At 40.8% G+C, this 24,454-nt stretch overlaps 1 protein-coding gene across 1 annotated transcript; it reads left to right on the plus strand.

Annotated features, from left to right (window-relative positions):
• The first annotated feature begins 21,177 nt into the window (after positions 1–21,177).
• On the plus strand, positions 21,178–22,910 carry LOC126696399 (receptor-like protein 6). Its single transcript, XM_050393151.1, has 3 exons — positions 21,178–21,223; positions 21,609–22,499; positions 22,582–22,910. The coding sequence occupies exons 1-3, from the start codon at positions 21,178–21,180 to the stop codon at positions 22,908–22,910; spliced, it is 1,266 nt and encodes a 421-aa protein (XP_050249108.1).
• The last annotated feature ends 1,544 nt before the right edge of the window (positions 22,911–24,454 follow it).

Here is a 24,454-nt window from a genome sequence, read left to right on the forward strand (position 1 = left end):
GTGTGTATGGTTGTATGTGTAATTAATACTACCAATCAGAAAACTAGTGCTAAACAACTTTGCGCACACAATATAACACATGACCGTACACACGCACAAAACAACTGCGATTATGCCTTCAATTTCAGTTATTTTCTACGTTTGTGTGTGTAATTATTAACACTACCTATCAGAAAACTAGTGGCAAACAACTTTTTGGAGTGAAAAAACACCTAAAACTGTTTTGGAGAACAAAACACAAAACTGAAAACAAGAACCAAGCAGACATTTTCCATTTTTCACACTCCTACCCTATGTCCGTCTTCATTCCCTTCTTCTATTTTTTTTTTTTTTCCAAAGTCAGGAAATCAAACTACCTGTCCTGAGAAAGTTAATCTACTTCACTTATTACAGCATGATGGCTTTGTTGATGGCAAATGTGAAATAAGGAATGATGATGCCGGAAGTATACCACCAGTGAGTCACACGTTCCTCATACGTCGCCAACGGTACCTGCACAACGAAAAGGAAGAACCTAGCGGGGAGTACCGGTGTGGTACCGGCCAAATACCCTCCGAAGGTTAAGTTAGAACTATTCTCACTGCTCTAGAGTGCTAGAGAGGGTAAATTATGCGTACCTTGGGTCACGAGGGTGCTAAGGTTTTTATAGTAGCAAGGGTCATTCCTCTTTCCCTTGGAGTAGAAGTCCTTTCCTTATAGGAGTCCTTTTGAGCGTATTTTTCGGGATCCTTTCCTTATAGGAGTCTCTCGAATATTCTCTAGCGTGGGAAACAAGACAACTCCTTACTCATAGCGTGGGAAGCAAGTCAACTTATACTCGGTCCGTCAGCCTCAAATTTATTTCCTTCAGCTTTTTGGTCGTCAACTATTGAGACCGTCACTCTACGACTGTCGGCTATCACACCGTCTGTTTACGTATGGAATATAGCACAAAACCGTCGGTCTGAGGCTAGGCTTCTTCTTTTATCCTCATCAATTGCCCCCTACTCTACATGTTCGACGCTTAAAACCGTCAGCATGTCGAGTTATTTCTGAAAAAGAAAACGAATTATGAATGACTCCTCGAGCCACGAGCTATTTAATGCGAGGTCACGTGGCGCGTGGTCGTTGGCCACGTTTCTGGGCACGGGCGTCGCCTCGCATTCTGTGCGTTTTCCCCCTTATATAAATATCACGCTTCATTGTTTCATTTTGCCATTTCAACCTCGCAGATCTTTTAAGAGAGAACCCGTCGCTCTTACTCACGACTCCTTCCGTCGATTTTTATCAATACCGTCATTCTTAAGGTTGTTTCACTTATTCAAGATCTATTTCACCTGTAAGTTCCTCTTCCCTTCTCTTTGCTTCTCTTTTATTTTTACTTTTGCCCAAAAACATTTTTTATTAAGAACGTCAGTCTAGGAACTTAGGGTGTATCCGTCACTTGTAGGTAGTCAGATGTCAAGTGACGCGTCGAGTGATCAGTCGTCAGTCTGCGACGGAGCGGGCTACGACGAAGTTTTTGGCTCAGGTCAAGAGTCCGACGGCTTTTCTGAGTCGTCAGGAAAAGAAACGTCAGCCCAATCCCTTAGTATTGACGTAGAAGACCGTGTCGAGGGAGTTAGGGAAAAGGTGTTAAGTGAGGTTGAGGTCGCCGGCATCGACGAGGAAATTGTTGATGACGGGAACTGGGAGGAAGGCGACGAGGAGATTGATAGTGACGGAGATAGGGATGACGGTAACGAGGCTAGTAGTGACGGGAATGAGGATGAAGGTGACGAAGAGTCCAGTGAGGGAACTTCAGGGAGTTCTGGAGGTAATCGTCCCTTCATCCTTCCAGAGGAGTGGGCCGTCAATAAATTTCTCCCAAAGATGAGCAACAGAGTTTTTAATGAGTTGCGTATTCGCTTCCAAATCCCAGACCACATTCCCCTCCGTCTCCCTAGAAAAAATGAGAAGTGTTATACAGGGAGGACTGCCGATGTGGGGATGTACGATGCCATGTTCGCAGCTGGCCTTAGATTACCACTGACGGCTTTACATCGTCAGCTGGCGGATTTCTTGGGATTGTCCGTCAGTCAGATTGCTCCGAATGCCTGGAGGATCTTTATTGGTGCTGAGGTCCTTTGGGGTCGCTTGAGTGGGGGGAACCGTCAACTTTCGCTAGAAAAGTTCTTTTACTGCTACAGACCCCAGCATAAAGTATCCGCCAAGGGGACATACCATTTTGCACCTCGTGAAAAGAACTTAAGATTAGTGTTTGATATGCCGGACTCAAATAGGAATTGGAAGAATAAATTTTTCTTTGTTAAGGGGACGGACTGGGTGTGCCGTCCGGATGAGTGGGATACGTTGCCCGGGGGTTATTTTGATAACACTTGGGCTTATATTAGGGAGTCAGGTTGCCCCCGTCCCTTTCTTTTTACCGTCCCTTTCCACTTTCCAGGGAGTTTTCACCGTCTCTTTTAACACCGTCTATTCCCTTTTGTTTCAGCCATCGCTCATCCGGAGGTGTCTGACGAACAAAGGGAATTCATCCGTCGGATACTCAGCATCCCGCTCGAGCAACGTAAGTGTAGGGATTTGATAACCCTAGACACTCTACATTTGTATTGTGGGGGTCCTGAGCCGACGGTCGAGGCTCGGAAGTTGGAAGAATTTTCTAGAAAACGTAAGTAAATGCATTATTTAATTTGTCGGCTTACTTATTCCGTCTGCTCTTACTCATCCGTCAGTTTACTTTGTGCAGAGATGGAAGCTGCGAAGCAAAGGGTGAGGGCCGCTGCTGCCCGTAAGAAGGAGGAAGAGAAAGCCAAGGGAAAAGAAGGAGCGTCAACTCCTCATTCCTCTTTGAAGGGTTCAATCAAGAGGAAGGCTGACGGAAAGGATGATCCTCCTTCTAAGAAGGTGGCCGTCACTCCTATGGACGTGCCCTCCCAGAAGTCGCCCCCCAAGTCTAGTCACGGTGCTGGGAAAGGAGTGATGACTTCCTCTGGTCCCGTCATTGAGGGGCCCCGTTGCTTGTTGACTCACAAGGATTACGCTGTCGAGGGGGTGGAATCTCTTATCAAACAGACGGATCTGGATCCTTGTGCTCAGCTAGGGACGGATGATCTGGGAGCGTCAGCCTTCTTCGATATTGCACAGGTATGCTTCCTACTTTGATCAATCTGATCTTTACCTGGCTTAATAGCTAACGGTTGTGTTTCCTTCAGGCCTTGGTTCGTGTTAAAGCACTTCAAGACCGATGCGTGGCCAAAGAAGGCGTTGTCTCCCGGGTGAGGAGGCACAATTCCAACCTGATGGATCAGCAGGCGCAATACAAGGAGGCCGTCCGTCTCTTAAACTCAGATCTGAAGGACGTGAAGGAGAAGTTAGGAGAAGCTGAGGGCCAGCAGAAGAAACTTGAGGAGGAGGTTTCATCTTTGCGTGCGCAAGTAGTGACGGCTGGGACTGACGCAGTCGAAAAATTTAAGACAACTCAGTCCTTCATTGACTCCTGTGCTGACTACTATGGCACAGGTTTCGATGATTGTCTGAAGCAGGTAGCGTCAGCTTATCCGGAGCTGGATCTGTCTAGAATCACCATGGATACCTCCGTGCCGATGACTCCTGCTGCTGACAAAGATGACGAACCCCTCAGTTTGGACTTTTTGCTTAATGATGCTGGGGTTGTTTTAGCCCAACTTGCTGTCCCTACCCCTGCCGAGTCTTCAGATCAAATTGCCAAGGATAAAGCCGACGGGGTCTCCAAAGACGCTCCTGCCCCTTAATCCTTGCTATTAATTGTAATTTTTGAACAATGTCTTTAAGTGCCCTTATGCTTGTTGGGCTTTTTATTTTTTATATGGTGCTTGTTATCCGTCATTTTGAACACGTATATTGATATTTTTTTATTCCTTGGTTGACTTAATTTCAATGAGACCGTTATCACTTTGCTTTTTAGCCTTTTTCGATTAGCTCGTCATCTTTACAGGCTTGTTGGTTAGAGAACCTCGTTTGTAAGTAGCCTCACTCTTTGGTCAAACCGTCAACAATTTGACCGTCGACCTTATAAGTCCCTTAATATTTTTATCCATTGGACCGTCAGATCTACAGCGTTGGCTTTTTCGGCCCGTCACGCACTTGGCCTTGGCCTTGTTCTGCTGGTCTGTTAGTTTTTTAGGCATGGTCCATTTGATGATCGTCGGTTTTTTAGCTTTAGCTTTTCTGGACCATTATTTTCTTTGGTCATTAGCCTTGATGTCTTTTGACATCTTCATTAGTCCGTCAGTTTTTAAGTCCTGGTCCACATGATGATAGCTTTATCTATTGAACCGTCGGCTTTTTAGTTTTAGCCTTTTCGGACCGTTATTTTCTTGGCCATTAGCCTTGATGCCTTTTGACATCTTCATTTGTCCGTCAGTTTTTAAGTCCTGGTCCACATGATGATAGCTTCATCTATTGGACCGTCGACTTTTTAGTTTTAGCCTTTTCGAACCGTTATTTTCTTGGCCATTAGCCTTGATGCCTTTTGACATCTTCATTTGTCCGTCAGTTTCTTCTTTAGTCCGTGTGTTATGGACTTAGTCGTTTCGGTCGCAAACTTAGTGGACCGTCGAAAAAATACACTTCAGCAATTTCTGAATAAAACTCCTCTTATTGCCATGCATTTAAATAAAAGTAATTAAAACCAAATCCTGCCCCTTGGGCTAAAAAGTATTGTTGCGAAAAAACTAAAGTAAATGATAAATCTGAGGAGTAAAACTATAATTTGCTGAAAATAGAAAAGAGGTTGGTCTTCATGCTGCCGCTCCTATTGGTAGTATTTTCGTAGGTGCTCGGTGTTCCATGGGTGTGGTAGTTTCTGTCCCTCCAACGTTTCTAGGTGGTAAGTACCTTTTCTTTGCCACGACGAAACTTGGTAAGAACCTTCCCAATTGGGGCCGAGTTTCCCTTGGGTAGGGTCCCTAGCGGCGCCCATGACCTTTCTAAGAACAAGGTCTCCAACTTGGAAGTCTCTGTGCCGAACCCGAGAGTTGTAGTATTTGGCCATGCGGTTTTGGTACCTAGCGAGCCTTTGTTCTGCTGCTGCCCTGATCTCGTCCACTAGGTCGAGCTGTAGTTGCATAGCCTCATCGTTTCTATTCTCATCATGGTTGTGTACCCTGTAGCTTGCGAGTCCGACTTCGGCCGGGATGACTGCTTCGCCTCCGTACGCCAGGCGGAACGGTGTCTCTCCTGTGGGTGTTCTTGCCGTCGTCCTGTATGCCCATAGTATACTCGGCAATTCTTCAAGCCATATACCCTTCGCCCCTTCGAGCCGAGTCTTGATGATCTTGAGCAAGGATCGGTTTGTGACTTCGACCTGTCCATTAGCTTGAGGGTGGGCGGGGGAGGAGTAGTGGTTCTTTATTCCTAACTGTGAGCAAAAATCCCGGAAATGGTCGTTGTCGAACTGCCTCCCATTGTCCGAGACAAAGACTCTAGGAATGCCAAACCTGCATATGATGCATCTCCAGACGAAGCTCCGTACGTTCTTCTCTGTAATCGTGGCCAAAGCTTCAGCTTCCACCCATTTCGTGAAATAGTCGATGCCTACTACCAGGAATTTCAGCTGTCGTACGGCTGTAGGGAATGGTCCCATAATGTCTAATCCCCATTGTGCGAACGGCCACGGGGCCGTCATCGGGGTCAGCTCTTCGGTCGGTTGTCTAATAATGTTGCCGAACCTTTGGCATTTGTCACAAGCCCTGACGTAGGCTTCGGCATCCTTCTGCATGGTGGGCCAATAGTAACCTGCTCGCACAAGCTTGTGTATCAATGATCTGGATCCTGAGTGGTTTCCGCAGATTCCTTCATGTACTTCTCTCATAACGTAGTCTGCCTCTTCCGTACCCAAGCATCTCAGATATGGTCGGGAGAAACCTCTTTTATACAGGATGTCTTTTATCAGGACGAACCTCGCCGCCTGGACTTTAAGTTTCCTTGCGGCTTCCTTCTCGTCTGATAAGATCCCGTTTTTTAGGTACGAGACTAACGGCGCTGTCCAGCTGCTGTCGGAGCATATTTCCTGCATGTTACTGAGATCTATTAGCGAGGAAAGCTGTACGAAAGAGAGTACATTACCAGGGATGACCATTTGTTCCGCTGAGGCGGCCTTCGCGAGACGGTCTGCTCACTCGTTTTCTTCTCTGGGAATCTGGACGATTTTGGCTTCCAGGTCGCCCACTCTTGCCCTTACTTCATCAAGGTACTTCTTCATCTTTTCACCCTTGCACTCGTAGTCTCCATTTATCTGGTTAGCGATGACCTGTGAATCGCAGTAGATGACTACCCTTGTGGCTCCTGCTGCTTTGGCGAGGTCGAGTCCTGCTATCAGAGCCTCATATTCTGATTCATTGTTGGTGGCGGGAAAGTTTAGACGGACCATACATTCAATGGTGTCTCCTTCGGGCGATAGTAGCACAATGCCGGCCCCTGCGGCTTGCCTGTTGGATGATCCGTCCGTATGTATGCTCCATTGAGGGGACTCTGCTGCCCCCTTGTCCTCGTCATGGGTGAACTCAGCTATAAAGTCGGCGACAACCTGCCCCTTGATGGCGGTCCGCGGGCGATACTGAATGTCAAATTCGCTTAGCTCGATTGCCCATAATGCCAGTCGTCCCGCGGCCTCGGGGCTGCTCATTGCTCGCCGTAAAGGCTTGTCAGTCAGGACGTTTACCGTATGAGCTTGGAAGTACGGTTTGAGCTTTCGGGCTGCCGTAACCAATGCGAAGGCAAGTTTTTCCATCGGCGGGTATCTTTCTTCGACACCGTGAAGCGCTCGGCTTGCGTAGTACACGGGCTTTTGCACTCTTTCTTCTTCTCTGATCAAGGCTGCGCTAACGGCTGCGGGGGAGACGGCCAGATAGAGAAAAAGCTCTTCTCCCGGCTGCGACGGGCTCAACAACGATGGGGAGGAGAGGTAAATCTTCAATTCTTCGAACGCTTGCTGGCATTCGTTGGTCCATTCAAAGGATTTTTTCAATGTTCGGAAGAAGGGCAAACACTTGTCCGTTGCTCTTGACACGAACCTGTTTAGTGCCGCTATTTTTCCATTTAGGCTCTGTACCTCCTTTACACTTCTTGGCGGTGCCATTTCCATAATGGCCCGGATCTTGTCCGGGTTCGCCTCAATTCCCCTTTGAGACACCATGAATCCTAAGAATTTTCCTGCCGTCACTCCAAAGGCGCATTTCCCTGGGTTGAGCTTCATGTTGTAGGAGCGGAGTGTATCAAATGTTTCTTTGAGATCTCCTAGATGATCTTCCTCCCTCCGGCTCTTGACTAGCACGTCGTCCACGTAGACCTGGACATTCCTCCCAATCTGTTGCACGAACATTTTGTTCATGAGCCTTTGGTACGTTGCGCCCGCGTTCTTCAGGCCGAAGGGCATGACCTTGTAACAGAATAGGCCTTGGCTGGTTACGAACGATGTTTTCTCCTGGTCGGCTTCGTGCATTCGGATTTGGTTGTATCCCGAGAAAGCGTCCATGAAGCTCAGCAACTGGTGTCGGGCCATAGAGTCTACTAGGACATCGACCCTCGGGAGGGGGTAGCTATCTTTGGGGCAGGCCTTGTTAAGGTCGGTGAAGTCCACACACATTCGCCATTTCCCGCTTGCTTTCTTCACCATTACTACATTTGCTAACCAGTCGGGATAGTATACTTCCCTAATGAAGCTCGCTTCCCGTAGCTTTCTGACTTCCTCTGCTATGGCTCGGTCTCGCTCGGGGGCAAACACCCTCTTCTTTTGCCTAACGGGTAAAAAGGCGGGCGACACATTCAACTTGTGCACCATAACTGAAGGATCTATCCCCAGCATATCTTCATGCCCCCATGCGAATACGTCTTGATTGCGTCTGAGGAAGGTTATGAGCTCCTGACGGACTGTAGGGTTAGCGAGCGTTCCAATTTTGGTCGTCCGGCCAGGATCGGAACTGTCAAGGGGTATCTCTTCTAACTTCTCAACCGGCTCTGTTACCGTCCGGTGCTCTTCTATGCTTAAAGCCTGAAACTGATCCTCCATTTCCATCATGACTATGTAGCATTCGCGTGCGGCCATCTGACTCCCACGCAGCTCCCCTACTCCGTAGTCAGTTGGGAACTTTATCATCAGGTGGTAGGTGGAGGTCACCGCTTTCCATGAGTTGAGCGTGGGTCGCCCGAGGATAGCGTTGTAAGCTAACGAGCAATCAACTACCAAGAATGTCACGTCCCTGGTTATTTGTTGGGGGTAATCACCCACAATTACGGATAAGGTGACCGCACCAAGTGGGAATACTCGGCTCCCGCCGAAGCCAACAAGCGGGGCATTTGTTGGGATCAGTCGCCCCTTGTCGATCCTCATCTGCTGGAACGCGGTGTTGTATAGGATATCTGCTGAACTGCCATTGTCGATCAACACCCGGTGCATATTGTAATCCCCTACACGCAAGTTGACGACGAGTGCGTCGTCATGTGGATGGTGGAGGCGTCGCGCGTCTTCTTCCGAGAATCCGATTACGGGACCTTCTCTCCGTGTTATCTTCGGCACGACTCCCGTCAGTTGAACATTTTGTATCATCCGAAGATAGGTCTTGCGGGCCTGCTTGGATGACCCGGCGGCAGTCATTCCTCCTACGATCATCCTTATATCCCCAATTGGGGGTCTCGGTCGCTCATTATCCCGTCGGGGGTGTTGGTCTTGTGCGGGGGGATCTGCTCTCTCCTTGCTAACGAATCTCTGCAGCTTTCCTTGTCTGATAAGGGCTTCAATCTGCTGCTTAAGGTCATAGCAATCAGCTGTGTCGTGGCCGTGGTCGCGGTGGAATCGACAGTACTTATCTCGGGAACGTTTGTTGGGGTCACTCTTCAGCTTTCCCGGGAATGTCAGTGACTCCTCGTCCTTGATCTGCATAAGGACTTGATCTATCGGGGCTGTTAGCGGAGTGAAGCTTGTGAACCTTCCTCCCAGGGGCTTAGGGCGTCTTTCGTCCCTTCGGTCTGCGGTTCTTGCCTTCTTTCGGCTTTGGTCCTACCGATTGTCTTCCTGCCGTTCGCTTTTCCTAGGCCTCTCTTCCCGAGCTAACAGTGCATCTTCAGCGTTCATATACTTTGTGGCACGATAGAGTACCTCTGACATGGTTTTTGGGTCGTTATTGTATAGGGAAAACAAAAACTTGCCCTTCTTCAAGCCGTTTGTGAATGCCGCGACAAGTATCTTGTCGTCAGCTTCGTCGATCGAGAGTGCCTCTTTGTTGAAGCGGGAGATGTAGGCTCTTAAAGTTTCGTCTTCTCGCTGTTTCATACTCATCAAGCAAGCCGTAGACTTCTTGTATCGATGGCCTCCAATAAAGTGTGCGGTAAACTGAGCGCTGAGTTCTTTGAAGGTGCTGATGGAGTTTGGTGCCAATCGACTGAACCAAATTCTCGCTGCGCCCTTCAACGTTGTAGGGAAGGCCCTACACATGATGGCGTCCGCTACTCCTTGAAGGTGCATTAGGGTCTTGAAGGTCTCCAGGTGGTCCAGTGGGTCCTTGACCCCGTCATAACTGTCTATCTGCGGCATGCGGAACTTACTTGGTAAAGGGTAGGAGTTGACAGTGGCGGTGAACGGCGAGTCAGTTCGGTTGACAAGGTCGTCAAGGTCGCTGGATACTCGTCCCTTGAGAGCATTCATCATAACCTCCATTTGCTCCTTCATGGCTTGCATCTCCACGAGAACAAGTGGCGGAGTGGTTTCCGCGAGGGAGGGGATGCTTGTGTTCTGTCGTTCTGGTTTGCTCGGGGCGTTGCTGGCCTGGGGTCCTTCCTGGTTTCTCCTGTCGGCGCTGGTTCCTTCTTGATCTGCTCCTTGGTTGTTGGGAGGTGCATTTTTCTGTCTCAGTTGCTCTTCTAGGTCGTGGTTTTGTTTTGTGAGGCGCTCCACGGCGGCGGCGAGCGTCCTCACCTGTCTTTCAAGCGCAGTCGTAGGGGTTTCTTCTTCCTGAACGTCGTTGGTGGTCGCCATTGAGCGAGTGAGTACCATGTAACTCTTTTGTCTTGGAAGCGAGAATGTGCTAAAACGTTCCCCACAGACGGCGCCAACTGATGATGCCGGAAGTATACCACCAGTGAGTCACACATTCCTCGTACGTCGCCAACGGTACCTGCACAACGAAAAGGAAGAACCTAGCGGGGAGTACCGGTGTGGTACCGGCCAAATACCCTCCGAAGGTTAAGTTAGAACTATTCTCACTGCTCTAGAGTGCTAGAGAGGGTAAATTATGCGTACCTTGGGTCACGAGGGTGCTAAGGTTTTTATAGTAGCAAGGGTCATTTCTCTTTCCCTTGGAGTAGAAGTCCTTTCCTTATAGGAGTCCTTTTGGGCGTATTTTTCGGGATCCTTTCCTTATAGGAGTCTCTCGAATATTCTCTAGCGTGGGAAATAAGACAACTCCTTACTCATAGCGTGGGAAGCAAGTCAACTTATACTCGGTCCGTCAGCCTCAAATTTATTTCCTTCAGCTTTTTGGTCGTCAACTATTGAGACCGTCACTCTACGGCCGTCGGCTATCGCACCGTCTGTTTACGTATGGAATATAGCACAAAACCGTCGGTTTGAGGCTAGGCTTCTTCTTTTATCCTCATCAAGGAAAATGGATTAGACACCCAAAATGGGTTTCATGTGCTTCCCGGTTTGGGTGTTTGTCATAATCATCGAACTAAAACATCAAGGTAAAACAACATCATTAGAAAAATGTTACTAAACAACCGTAATCCACGTAAGACTTAAAAAGTATTTAATTGATGAAAGAGCCTCAACATACATGGTTAAGGGAGAAATTAAATATTCACAAGATTATAACGTAAAAGGAAAATATAGAGTTACAAACTTTTTTATAAATTGTTGATATGGTGAGTGGTTATTGTTAAGTAAAAAAAATGATATCAATTATTTGCCCAAATAAAAATCAGTAAAAACGTGTTACATAAACAGTTTTGTAAAAATATTATAAAATAAATTGTGGTTGCAACATTACTCTAACGTAAATTAAATGTGATTGTATATAAGTAAAGAGTGAACCCTAAGCTAATCAATAGCAGATTACATTTATTTATTTATTGAAATATCAGTTAACATTTAAAAAGTTTAAAATTGCAAACATTGACTGTTAAAAATAAAATTTCCCGGGCTAATTTTACCATTTTTTTTATAACAATATTTTGCTTAATTTTTGGTATGGATGGCACTGGTTAACTTCAATAAATTAAAATATGACATTCATTTATTGGGTAGGACTATAGAAGGGTGACGTGATCCTTTGGGTGTACTAAATAATTTTTCTACCTAAGACCATTCTTTTTTTGAGAAGCATCCATCTTAGACATCTATGATAGTTTTTAGACCCCTTAAAAACACAATTGGATTAGCCTAAGTAATTAGCCAAGTTGTTACTTAGTCCAATTTAACAAATCTAGGTTATCACAATCACAACAATCGTATCATGCAAAGCAGCGGAAGGATAAATAACACAAAGATATGATCATCCAGGAAACCAAACTGGTAAAAACCTGGGGAAGATTTAACCTAGCTATTCTCAAGGTAAACCTGAATCCACTATCTTGAAAGAATCAAAGTTCATACAATAAGACTTACAAGCCCCCACGCTTGACTTCTTATTGCTACCCACCAGTAGAACTTACTGACACGACCACGTACAAGCTCCGAATCCACAGACTCCTTCTTTCTTGGATTCTCCAGCAAGTACAAGCACACCCGCTTGTGTTTTTTTAAGCTCTTATGGTAGCAACTGAATGATCATCAAGCTCTTGAACTAATTCCCTTCTTGATAATCCTAAACTTGTGTAAAGGAAAGCTCCTCACAAATCTCACAAGAGATTTACACAAATAGCGATATGAGCAACACTAAAATGTGACTAGGGTTTGCCTTTTATACCTAGGGCAAATTAGAAAATCTTAAACGTTTTAAACAAACTAGGGCTGAGTTGGAATTCTGCATAAAAATGCTTCTGACCCGATTTTCGATTGATCGAGCCTAAGCTTCGATCAATCGAACCAGGCCGAGAAGCATAAATGAATCCTGCAACAGCTTAATCCAACTTTACATAAAAAAAAAAAAAAAACCAACTTTGAGCAAGTCTAAACACAACTAATCATATTGTTTTGATCATGGTTTGCCAACAATACACATTAGAGTTCTAAATACATAAAATCCTAAGTCTTTAGAACCTAACAAACTCCCCATTTGGCAATCCGTGACAAAACACAATTAAAAGCTCAAAGTTTACAAAGAAAAGCCCTTTACAAAAGTAATGCTCATAAAAACAAATCCAATCCTAACTACTATCCATCAGTTGCAAGTGTAGACAGCAGCTCAATTGAATCAACCTTTATATATCCAGAAACACTAAACAAAATGCATAACCGCATGCGTGGAAAATACAAGTAAACAAAATAAATTCTTGATTTCAAACAACACACAATAAAGACATATATCAATGAAAAACTCATAAATATAAATCAATAAGCAGTTGAAAACAAGAAACATATAAAGCAATAGAAACAAAAGCGTACAAAAATACACATCGCTCTAGAGGGATGGTGTGGAGATGAGAAATAGGCCACAAAGAATGACACGCTATCCTAAAGAAAAGATAGGCAGTCTTGGTAAGCTCAACAGATGTGATCCAAGGATTAGAACCCCACTGGATAGAAGACCTAGTGATGTATGACATGACGACATCTAAGGGTGGAGACTCATCATAAGGATAGTTAAGCTCTCTAACGACCAGAACCCCAAGAGCATCAGCCACTACCCAAGGAGTAATGGTGAACTCAACACCTCGTATCCAACTCCTAACAAGGGTGTTGGAATCATAGACGTGGCAAGAGAGATTCGAGAAGAACTCTCTGATCAGGGCGGTCAGAGGTGGATGATCTATCTTTAACAAGGACAACCAACCTCTAGACTCAAGGTTTGCCCTAATGGCCGGATCTACCTCATCTAAAACCACAGAACGCTCAGCCCAAATATTACGCTTACAGTTCAGTTTCTCAAAGGCCTCTCTGCTTTTGTCATTCCTAAACACCTCACTCCTAAAGGGAGACTCAGAGGAAGTGGACGGGGTCCTATGGGCTCTAGTTTTCCTAGGGATAGTGCTAGGATAAGGACAAAGACACAAAGCAAGAAAAAAATAAAAACCAAGGGTAAACTGCAAGTTAGCACAAAAAAAATATAGAACAAAAATCTATATGATGCATGAGTAGATTAAATGACATGATGCATGCCCTAATGCAGTGAAATTAAGTTCAAAATTAGATCAAGTTCACAAAATTTTGGCTTGAGCATAGAGTTTCTAACAAAAACCCCAAAATATTTGAAAAACCACTTGATTAATTTGTACAAATTTACGAATTGATCATCATACAAGATAGATTTCAGAAAATAATGACCAATTTCATCAATTCAACAAGCCAATTTCATCAATTGAAACCAATTTTGAACAAAATCCCCAATTCGGGTTCAATACAAGCCCTAGAATTTTGATTTTTCATAAATCCCCAAATTGATCAAATTAACCAACATAGATCATGAATATGTCATTGTAGCAACAAAACCCATTGATCAAATTCATAAAACAAGGCTTGATTAATCAAAAATCCCAAAAAGTGCATAGTTCGAAAATTACCCAAAAAACTATGAGGTAATGCATGAAAATGTGAAAAACAATGCAAAAAGAAGGGTAATATAGACATACCGGCTTAGGGAGAGAGAAAACTTACAAGAAATTTGGAGGAAAACGACAAAAAATTCTCTGTGGAGCCTTGCCGAGTCGGAGAGAGAGAGAATGTTTTGAAAAAGTTTCGAAAAAGTGGTTTGAACAAGTCAAATCTGATTTTTTAAAAACCTGATTTACGAGTTTCAATTGATCGAAAAACACTTTCGATTGATTGAAACAGACAGAGGCTCATTAAAAAATTTTAAAACAATTTCAAAACAGTTTCGATTGATCGAAAAACAAATTGGATCAATAGAAACAGACAGAGGCTCACAAAAATTTTAAGGAAAAACACAGTTTTTGAAAAAAATTTAGGAACAACTCAAAGCATTGAAATTGATAAACAAAATGCATGAGTATGTGATGATATGATTTTCAAAAACAAGACTTTAAGCCCAATTTTCCCAAAGATAAAATTTCTTACATTCTCCAAAAATTTTCAATCATCAAATCATTTTTTCATAAAACTCAAGGTGTTTGCAAACTTGGTTGGTCAGACCAAAGACACACACAATAACATGTACAATGTTTAGCAAAGAGTAACTTGTGTAATGTGTGCAACTAGTAATAGCTTGAGTTACATGTGAGGTAATATGTGTATAGCAAATAACCACAAAGTCTACAAAATTCATCACAAAGAATTTGAAAGAGATTATCACCTAAAGAGTTACACCAATAACTCCCAAATCTCCTAGATCATAAGCTTGCAATCATGTAAGTTTCTTGATTTTGCCTCATATTGTACGCACAAATTTTAATTATTCAAAAACTTATTAAAATAGCTGGGATAATGTACACACCAATTTTATTTGATTGATTTAACATTAAGTCCAATAATGTACACACTAATTTTAGCATTTAAACCGAGGCTACACCTTATGTTCTTTTTGTGCATGTGCTACACTTTCTCGAGCATAAAATCTTACGATATGCACTAAGGTGTTCATGATTGGCTAGTGAATAGTGGTGAGATGGTTATTTATGCCTTTCTCTAAAGGTTCAAGTCCGACAATCAAAGACAAGTGACTTCAAGATCAAGACAAAATGATTAAAACCATAAATATCTTTCCCACACAACATGCACTACAAAGTTTTAACTAGTAAAGTGCAATAAGTAAGCTCATCAAGGCTAAACAAGATACAAAAGACATGTTATGTAAAATTAAATTGATCAACCTTGTTCTCAAAAACCAAGAAAAAACAGTGCAAAAACACAATTTGCTTCCTTTTTCTTCCTTTTTTTTTTATTATTGAAAAAAAAAAACACTTAGAATGAAATGCATGAATGTTATGCAATGCAAATCCTAGAAACAAAAAAAACACAGAACCAAAGAACAATGGTCACAAAAGGGTAAAGCAATGAAATACAAGGACCATGTCAGAAAGACTCAATTAGTTCGAGTCTTTTGCATCCAAATCTTTTAGATGCACCATGAGCATTTGAGTTCCTATTCACATGGGAATGATTTCCAACTCCAAGATTGGAATAAAGATTTAAAACCTTTACCAATTCACCAATGAGTACCATAGGATCTTGTGCTTGAGGCACATGTACTTTTGGTTTGTTTGCTCTCTTAGCAGCTTGCAGCTTGTAACTTGTAACAGTTTGGACGAATGTGTCCAGACTTTCCACAAAAATGACAAACCCATGCAGGTTTATCATGTGACTTGTCCTTAGAAAGGGTAGGCTGCTTAGGTTTAGACTCTTTCAGATCAACCCTAATCTTCCTAGATGGTGAAACTTCTATGGGTTTGACAAACTTACTCACAGGGGGTTTGACAGTTTCACTTACAATCTCACTTATAGAAGGTTCAGAAGAAGATGAAGGGACAAAGTTTGTAGAATGAGGAGCAGACACAGAGATGCTTTCAACAAAACCTAATCCAGATTTGTCAAAAGGAGACTTTTGAATACTTAACATTTGCTCTCTTAGCAGCTTGCAGCTTGTAACAATTTGGACGAATGTGTCCAAACTTTCCACAAAAATGACAAACCCATGCAGGTTTATCATGTGACTTGTCCTTAGAAAGGGTAGGCTGCTTAGGTTTAGACTCTTTCAAATCAACCCTAATCTTCCTAGATGGTGAAACTTCTATGGGTTTGACAACCTTAGTCACAGGGGGTTTGACAGTTTCACTCACAATCTCACTTATAGAAGGTTCAGAAGAAGATGAAGGGACAAAGTTTGTGAAATGAGGAGCAGACAGAGAGATGCTTTCAACAAAACCTAATCCAGATTTGTCAGAATGAGACTTTTGAATACTTAACATTTAATCAAGTTTAGAACTAGCAGATCTAGCAACAGATAAATCAAGTTCCAATAATTTAACTTTATCAAGCAATATCATATTCTCAATTTTCACATTGTTCAAAAGCTCATTAGCATCAAACAGTTTTACAAGAAAATTTTTCTTATCAAGCTCAAGTGATTCAATTTTCTTCAGGTCAAGTTCAACATTCATAACTTCCTTTGCAGCAACTTTGCAAAGTTTATTGTAGGCCTCTTGAAGATCTGCATCCTCAAAGAGTTCCCCATCAGAAGGGTTCTCTTCAGCAGATATGCTCTCATTGACTACAGCAGTAGCAGTGAAAGTAATGAAGTTTCCATCCTCGTCACAACCAGACTCATCATCAGAAACTTCACCATCACTAATGGTTACGGCCATAGCCTTACCCCTAGACTTCAAATAGGTAGGACATTTAGATTTCATGTGACCATACCCTTGACATCCAAAACACTGAGGACCCATAGAATTATTTGAAGATTGTCCTACTTTTTCTCTAGGTTTATCATTATTGTTAACCTTAGTGGGATCATTCTTCCTAAAGTTTCTAGGTTCAGCAGTGTTCATATCTCTTGTCCTTCCGTTACTATTCCTGAGAAAGTTTCTAAAATTCTTGGCAAGATAAGCAATCTTTGTAGCAGAGAGCTCATCATCAAATCCACCCGCCTCAACATCATCAACTGACTTAAGAGCCATTGATCTAGATTTTCTAGTTTTGGGTAGGTCCAACTCATAGGATTGAAGTGATCCTACAAGTTCATTAATAGGGATGGAGTCCACATCCTTGCTCTCAGTGATGGCAGTTACCTTGGGTTTAAAGTCTTCAGTTAAAGATCTAAGAATCTTCCTAACAATTTTAGGTTGATCATAAATTTCACCCAAGTTATATGCAAAATTAACAATATCATTAAATTTAGCATAGAATTCATCAAAAGATTTATCATCAGACATCCTAATGCTTTCAAATTTAGAAGTTAACTGCTGCAATTTGTTGATTTTGATAGCCTTTGTGCCTTCATGCACAATCTGGAGGATATTCCAAGCAGTATGAACAACCTCAACATTAGAGATTCTCTTAAATTCCTCCATAAAAACAGCTTTAAAGATAGCATTCATAGTTTTGCTATTGAACACGACTGCTTCTTTTTGAGAAGTTTGCCACTCACTAATAGGAGTAGTGGACTTCTCTCATCCATATTCAATGGAGTTCCAAACTCTCTCATCAATCGATTTCAGGAATGTTTTCATCCTTACTTTCCAATAAGCATAATTATTCCCATCAAAATGAGGAGGAATAACAAGAGAGTGTCCGTATTCCATGACAATAGAGGTCAAGGATCAGCTCAGTGATCAAAAGATCAACAAAAAGAGAGCAACCCGCTCTGATACCACTTGATAGTTTTTAGACCCCTTAAAAACACAATTGGATTAACCTAGGTAATTAGTCAAGTTGTTACTTAGTCCAATTTAACAAATTTAGGTTATCACAATCACAACAATCATATCATACAAAGCAGCGAAAGGATAAATAACACAAAGATATAATCACCCAGGAAACCAAATTGGTAAAAACCTGGGGAAAATTTAACCTAACTATCCTCAAGGTAAACCTGAATCCACTATCTTGAAAGAATCGAAGTTCATACAATAAGACTTACAAGCCCCCACGCTCGACTTCTTATTGCTACCCACCAGTAGAACTTACTGATATGACCACGTGCAAGCTCCGAATCCACGAACTCTTTCTTTCTTGGATTTTCCAACAAGTACAAGCACACATGCTTGTGTTTCTTTAAGCTCTTATGGCAGCAACTAAATGATCATCAAACTCTTGAACTAATCTCCTTCTTGATAATCCTAAACTTGTGTAAAGGAAAGCTCCTCACAGATCTCACAAGAGATTTTCACAAACAACAATATGAGCAACACTAAAACGTGGTTAGGGTTTACCTTTTATACCTAGGGTAAATTAGAAAACCCTAAACGTTTTAAACAAACTAGGGTTGAGTTGGAATTCTGCAGAAAAACGCCTCTGACCCGATTTTCGATTAATCGAGCCTAAGTTTCGATCGATCGAACCAGGCCGAGAAGCATAAATGAATCCTGCAATAGCTTAATCCAACTTTACATAAAAGAACCAACTTTAAGCAAGTCTAAACACGACTAATCATATTGTTTTGATCATGGTTTGCTAACAATACATATTAGAGTTCTAAATACATAAAATCCTAAGTCTTTAGAACCTAACAATCTAATTAATGATGAAAATTAATTATTAACTTGATGGAATTATAACGTAATATGTAATTATATATGAGTGCAAAGCAATCCTTAAGCCCACCCCACCAGTATAAGCTAACATTTGAAATTTTAAAATTGCAATTATACAATGAATTCCACAAACCACTTTTATTTTTTCTTTTTATATGTTAGTTAGGGTTAGCCAAACCCTTTCTTGGTCTCCAACTTACTCGCCAGTTGTTCAACAAAATATTGCAAAGCTACAATAACTCAACAAAAATTGTTGTTTTGTATTTCCATTCAAGAGATCTCTCTCTTTTATTATTATTTTTTCTTCTTTTTTCCATTCTTATTTTTTATTTTCTTTCTTTTCCTCCTCATTGAATCTCTCTCCACTTTTCCCCCCTCACCTTCTTCTTCTCATTATGGCCGAACCTATTCCTCCAACAGATTTCCATTTCTTTTTTTCTTTTTTTGGCTGTTGGTTTTAAAATTATGTAGATAAATAATTAAATTTACCATTTTCATCACCTTAAGTATTTTGAAGAACTATAAATTTAACATAAAATCAGAGTAGGAGATCCTAAATTCAATCATTGTCTTTTCGACTTTACCTCTCATTTAAAATCTTACAAATTAAGCATCACCTATTAAAATAGAGTTTGAGCCCACATTTGAGGAGAGAATGTTAGAGTTATATGGTTAAATAATTAGATTTATAATTTCTTATCAATTTAAGTTTTTAATTTTAGGAGAATTGGTAATATATTTAACAATTGGTCTTCACTCATCCCATCAATGGCAGGTAAAGGGTTATGGTGACAGCCTTGATTTAGAAGTGGTTGAGTGGGGTTAGAGCTCTTGTCTGATGGGTGTATTTTAATGGACTTGGGTAGGGGTGTGTCGGTTCGGTTTCGGTCGGTTTTCTAAGTGTTGGCCAACCGAAACCGAAATTTTCGGTTTGTGAAATTCGCAACCGAAACCGACCGAAGTAATTGGAAAACCATCGGTTTCGGTTGGATTTCGGTTTCGGTCGGTTTCGGTCGGTTTTTCGGTTTCCTTATCATTTATTTTCTAAGAAAGCAAACAAAGAAAAAAATTTAACAAACCCAGAAAATCCCTTTGCCTTCCCACATTTTCTCACCACCCAAACACCAAGCACCAAGCAAAGTAGCAAAAAAAAAAAAAAAAAAAAGAGAGAGAGAGAGAGAGAATGGCGAAGCAGCATACCGGCGAAGAGAGCAAACAAACCCAGAAAATAACGGCGAAGCAGCGTACCAGTGGGTTTTTCGATTTCCTTATCATTTAATTTCTAAGAAAGCAAACAAAGAAAAAAAATTAACAAACCCAGAAACCCATAAAATATTAACAAACCCAAAAAAAAATTAACAAACCCAGAAAATCCCTTTGCTTTCCCACGTTTTCTCACCACCCAAACACCAAGCACCAAGCAAAGTAGCAAACACAAAACCAAAAAAAAAAAAAAAAAAAAAGAGAGAGAGAACGGTGAAGCAGCGTACCGGCGAAGAAAGCAAACAAACCCAGAAAATAATGACTAAGCAGCGTACCGGTGGGTTTTTCGGTTTCCTTATTTATTTTCTAAGAAAGCAAACAAAGAAAAAAAATTAACAAACCCAGAAACCCAAAAAATATTAACAAACCGAAAAAAAAAATTAACAAACCCAGAAAAAATTAACAAACCCAGAAAATCCCTTTGCTTTCCCACGTTTTCTCACCACCCAAACACCAAGCACCAAGCAAAGTAGCAAACACAAAACCAAAAAAAAAAAAGGAGAGAACGGCGAAGCAGCGTACCGGCGAAGAAGTGTACTGAAGCAGAGTGATAGAGAGAGAGAAACGGCGGCGTGATGGAGAGAGAGAGAGAAACGGAGGCATGACCCTATGACAGAAAGAGAGAGATGGGGAGGAAGAGAATGACTGGAGAGGGAAAGGGGAGAAGAGAACGGCTGCTGTTGAAGACTGAAGTGAAAGACAAATGCTGAAAATAGGATTAGGGTTATAAAGCAAACCCCAAAACGACGTAGTTTTGGTAATAAGGAGAGGAAAAATAAAAAGGCTATTAGTAAGGGTCGAACCTGGGCTGACTAGAGACTAACGCGCGTCCTTGCCATTAGGATACTAGGAACGTAGTTGAAATAATTTGTACAAATTATTATTTAATATATTTCGGTTCGGTTCGGTCGGTTCGGTGCATTAGAATTTGCAACCGAAGACCGAACCGAAATTTTCGGTTTTTTAGATAATAAAACCGAACCGAACCGAAACCGAACTGAAATTTTTGCATCGGTTCGGTCGGTTTGAAGCGGTTTTTTCGGTTCATCGGTTTTTTGCACACCCCTAGACTTGGGTCTGGGCGTGCTCGGTCAGGGGTTTTGTTGGTGGGTATTGTGTATTGGCAAATTGAAGGTGGTGGAGTTGTTGGGATTGTTATTTGAACCTGAAGGAAATGTTGGAGTGATGGAGGGAAAATAGTACCTTGGGGAATAAAATAAAATAAAAAGTATTTAAATGAAATAGATTAGATGTTATAAAAGGAAAAAAAAAAAAAAAATAGAGAGCTTGTTTGGAAGAGTACCAAAAATTTAGTTAGAATTTTTTATCAAATGGAATAGAAAATGACTTTCTTGTAAAAATTTATTTAGAAATTTTTGTTAAGTTTATTGGGAATGCTCTAAAGCATGATGGCAGATAAGTCGTCTCGTGGGTTTAAGACTCACTCTTGGTGAGTATCTAATTTATTAATTTAAAAAATAAACAGATCATACAAGAAAATTGTTTCTTTCTTAATCACTAGTTATCAATGTCCAAAAGAGAAAGACTTAAAAGTTACACTGTTACATAACGAAGTCCATGCCCTATAATTACATGCCCTATTTTCTCAATTTTGGTACTCGTGATTCTTGTGTCAGAGGTATTAGAAGACTCACTCAAATGCAAATACAGAGTCTAGTCTTCAAAATCACAAGGTCCATTTTCACATAGAAGCATTTGTAATGATAATGTCATGAGCTACAACACGTTGGATCTGTAAACAAGAAATGAGGTAGTTATTATCAATCCATGACATTCTTCCTATAAAAGACTAACCTCCCATCTCTCGAAGTATGTACTTAAGAACTCATTAGGAATGATGAGGTGGTTCATATGGCTCTCCCAACTCTTTTTCCTCTTGTTGCTCTTGCATTTTCAACTTACTTCATCATCACCATCATCTTTCTCCTCTTCTTCAGCACTACTGTGCTCCCAAGTCCAGAGCTCTGCGTTGCTCCAATTTAAGCATTTGTTTTCTTTTTCAGAGTCTGCTTCATTCTTGTGTGATAATTCTTATCGAAAGATGGAGTCTTGGAAGGTGGGCATTGATTGCTGCTCATGGGATGGGGTTACGTGTGATAGGGTGAGGGGGGACGTGATTGGCCTTGACCTTAGTTGTAGCTGGCTTTATGGCACCATCCCTTCAAACATTAGCCTCTTTCTTCTCCCTCACTTGCAACATCTCAACCTTGCTTTCAACGACTTCTCTTTTTCGCCAATTTCATCTGGATTTGGTCAAGTTGCTAGGTTGAGATATCTTAACCTTTCAGGCTCTCAGTTTTCTAGCCAAGTCCCTCTTAAATTATCCCACCTCTCCCAATTGACCTCACTAGATCTCTCTCACAATGGATTCGTTTACCTTGAAGCATCTTTTATGAAGAGGCTTGTCAAAAATTTGACCAAGTTAAGAGAACTTCAACTTCATGAAGTTGACATGTCCCTTGTTCCAGTTAGTTCTTTCATGAATTTGTCTTCTTCTTTGACATCCCTTACTCTCGAAGCTTGTCAATTGAGTGGGAGGATGTCAAATAACATTTTCCACCTTCCAAACTTATGCGAGCTCAATCTAAAGGAAAATAGAGAACTCATGGGGGTTTTCCCAATGGCAAATTGGACCAATCCCCTAAGATTCTTGGATGTCTCTTCGATGACTTTTTCAGGAGAATTACCGAAATCAATTGGCAATCTAAAATTCTTAAGGAATTTGGGATTGAATGAATGCAGTTTTACCGGGTCAGTTCCTATATCGCTTGGTAACCTTACACAACTCACTCATTTAGATTTGTCAAATAACGATTTCAGTGGTGAGATACCGTCATTACTTTCAAAACTCAAGGAGCTCTCTTACTTGGCTCTACAATTCAACCAACTCACTGGTAAAATCCCATCATCATTTTGATTTGGTAATGCATATTCCTTGGAAATCTTTTTTGATCTCATAAAATTGCAATTTTGCAGGATTGATACCCGCATCACTTGGGAACCTCACGAAAGTTACTGAAATTTTCCTCAAATCTAACAACTTCATTGGTCATATTCCATCGTCACTTTCATTCCTAAAAGATCTCAGATCCATTGACCTAAGTAACAACAACTTTGAAGGTAAAATTCCCAATTTTTTTACCAACTTCACAAAACTCATTGAAGTTGACTTGTCTAACAACCAACTGACTAGTCAAATTGGTGAATTCCATCGTAGCAATTCACTGCAGATTCTTAGAGTGGAAAATAACAAGCTATATGGCTCAATTCCAAAATCAATCTCCAATCTTGCTAATCTTATATAGATCTTGATATTTCATCAAATAATTTGAGTGGCATTGTGGATTTTGATAATCTCACAAAGCTCAAATATCTACAAGATCTTGATCTGTCATATAATAGTTTATATTTGAGCATCAAAAGTAAGCTTAATTATTCTGTCACGCCCCAAACCTGATACCCGGATTTGTGACCATAACCGATGTTAATATCAAGCCTAAACCTGGTATTAACAAGAACCAACTAAAACTTTTAACAAAACTTTCCTCTTTCTTTTCATTCTTGTTTCTTTACTTTTCGATAAAACTTTTCACTTAATATTCAGAGCATCTACACTATACTCAAAGAATAACATAATCCACCAATCATTCCATATCCACACTTTCACATAATACATCTCTTAATACTTTAAGGTAGACAACTTTCATTAGATCCTAAAATACACCATACTACCAATCTAAATATCAAATTGCTAATTTAGGATCTATACATATAAAACTAAAATCAACTCCTTCTAAAACTCGACTAAGGCTCTCTCTGTTCCAAAATAAAACTTGTTGACTGAAAGAGTGGAAGGGGTGAGCTACACAGCTCAGTAAAGGTAAGATACATGAGAATTTAATAAGGATGCATATGAATCAAATCATTTCATTCTATGAATATTCAGATAGGAGAACATATTTTCATACATAATATTTTATACTATTCATAATAATAACTTATATGCTTTTCATAAATAAATAATTATTCTCCTTTTTCTTATCAAAATTATATTACCAAAACCTTTCGGATTGAACTTCTTTCATTTCTTACAAAGTCACCAAATATAATATTGATTATTTAAAATCATATACATACATACATACATACATACATACATATATATATATATATATATATTCTCACTACAAAGTAATCATTTTAACTTAAATAAAAAAATTGGTAACTTTGTCTTAAACTATAAACATCTTAAAGAATAACAAAACTTTTCTTCAAAACTTCTTCTCGTAAAATATTATAGCTTTCATAGTCATAAAACTTAACGTTTCATAAATAACGGATATCTTATAACTTTTTAACATAAACTTGTACTTTCATCAAAAGTTTTATCTTTAAAGCATAACAAAACTTCAGAAACTCTTATCTTTAAAGAACAACTTTTCTTTTCATCATAAACTTCTTCTTTTCATAAGAGCTTTTAACTTTTCATAATGCATTTAAACAAAATCATTCTCTCATGATTAATAACATAATATGGCTGTTCATAAATAACTTATTTGTTAGTCTATATTTGATAAGTCTGTACTTATTTGGGAGGCTTCTAGCACCACTGTGCCAGACATTCATCATTCCCCACAATGCTAGGTATTCCCGGGATCATATCATAATACATATCTTTAACCATGGGGGTTGGTTGACTTCCTCCACAAGTTGGCTGTAACCAACAAGGACGGGTACAGTAGAGCCAGTCCCACTTTTAATGGCCAATCATATAATATTTTTTTATGGAAAACCAGTAATTAAACCCCTACTGGCAAAGTTCAGATCATCAGAGGACATAACCCGAAAA

The sequence above is a fragment of the Quercus robur genome, chromosome 8, assembly GCF_932294415.1.
Source record: "Quercus robur chromosome 8, dhQueRobu3.1, whole genome shotgun sequence".
In the NCBI taxonomy this organism is placed as follows: Eukaryota; Viridiplantae; Streptophyta; class Magnoliopsida; order Fagales; family Fagaceae; genus Quercus; species Quercus robur.

Coding starts and splice junctions, on each gene's coding strand:
- LOC126696399 (XM_050393151.1), top strand. CDS start 21,178: ATGCCCTATTTTCTCAATTTTGGTACTCGTGATTCTTGTGTCAGAG. Junction 21,224..21,608: donor TCGTGATTCTTGTGTCAGAG/GTATTAGAAGAC, acceptor TTTCTTTTTCAG/AGTCTGCTTCATTCTTGTGT. Junction 22,500..22,581: donor ACAATTCAACCAACTCACTG/GTAAAATCCCAT, acceptor GCAATTTTGCAG/GATTGATACCCGCATCACTT.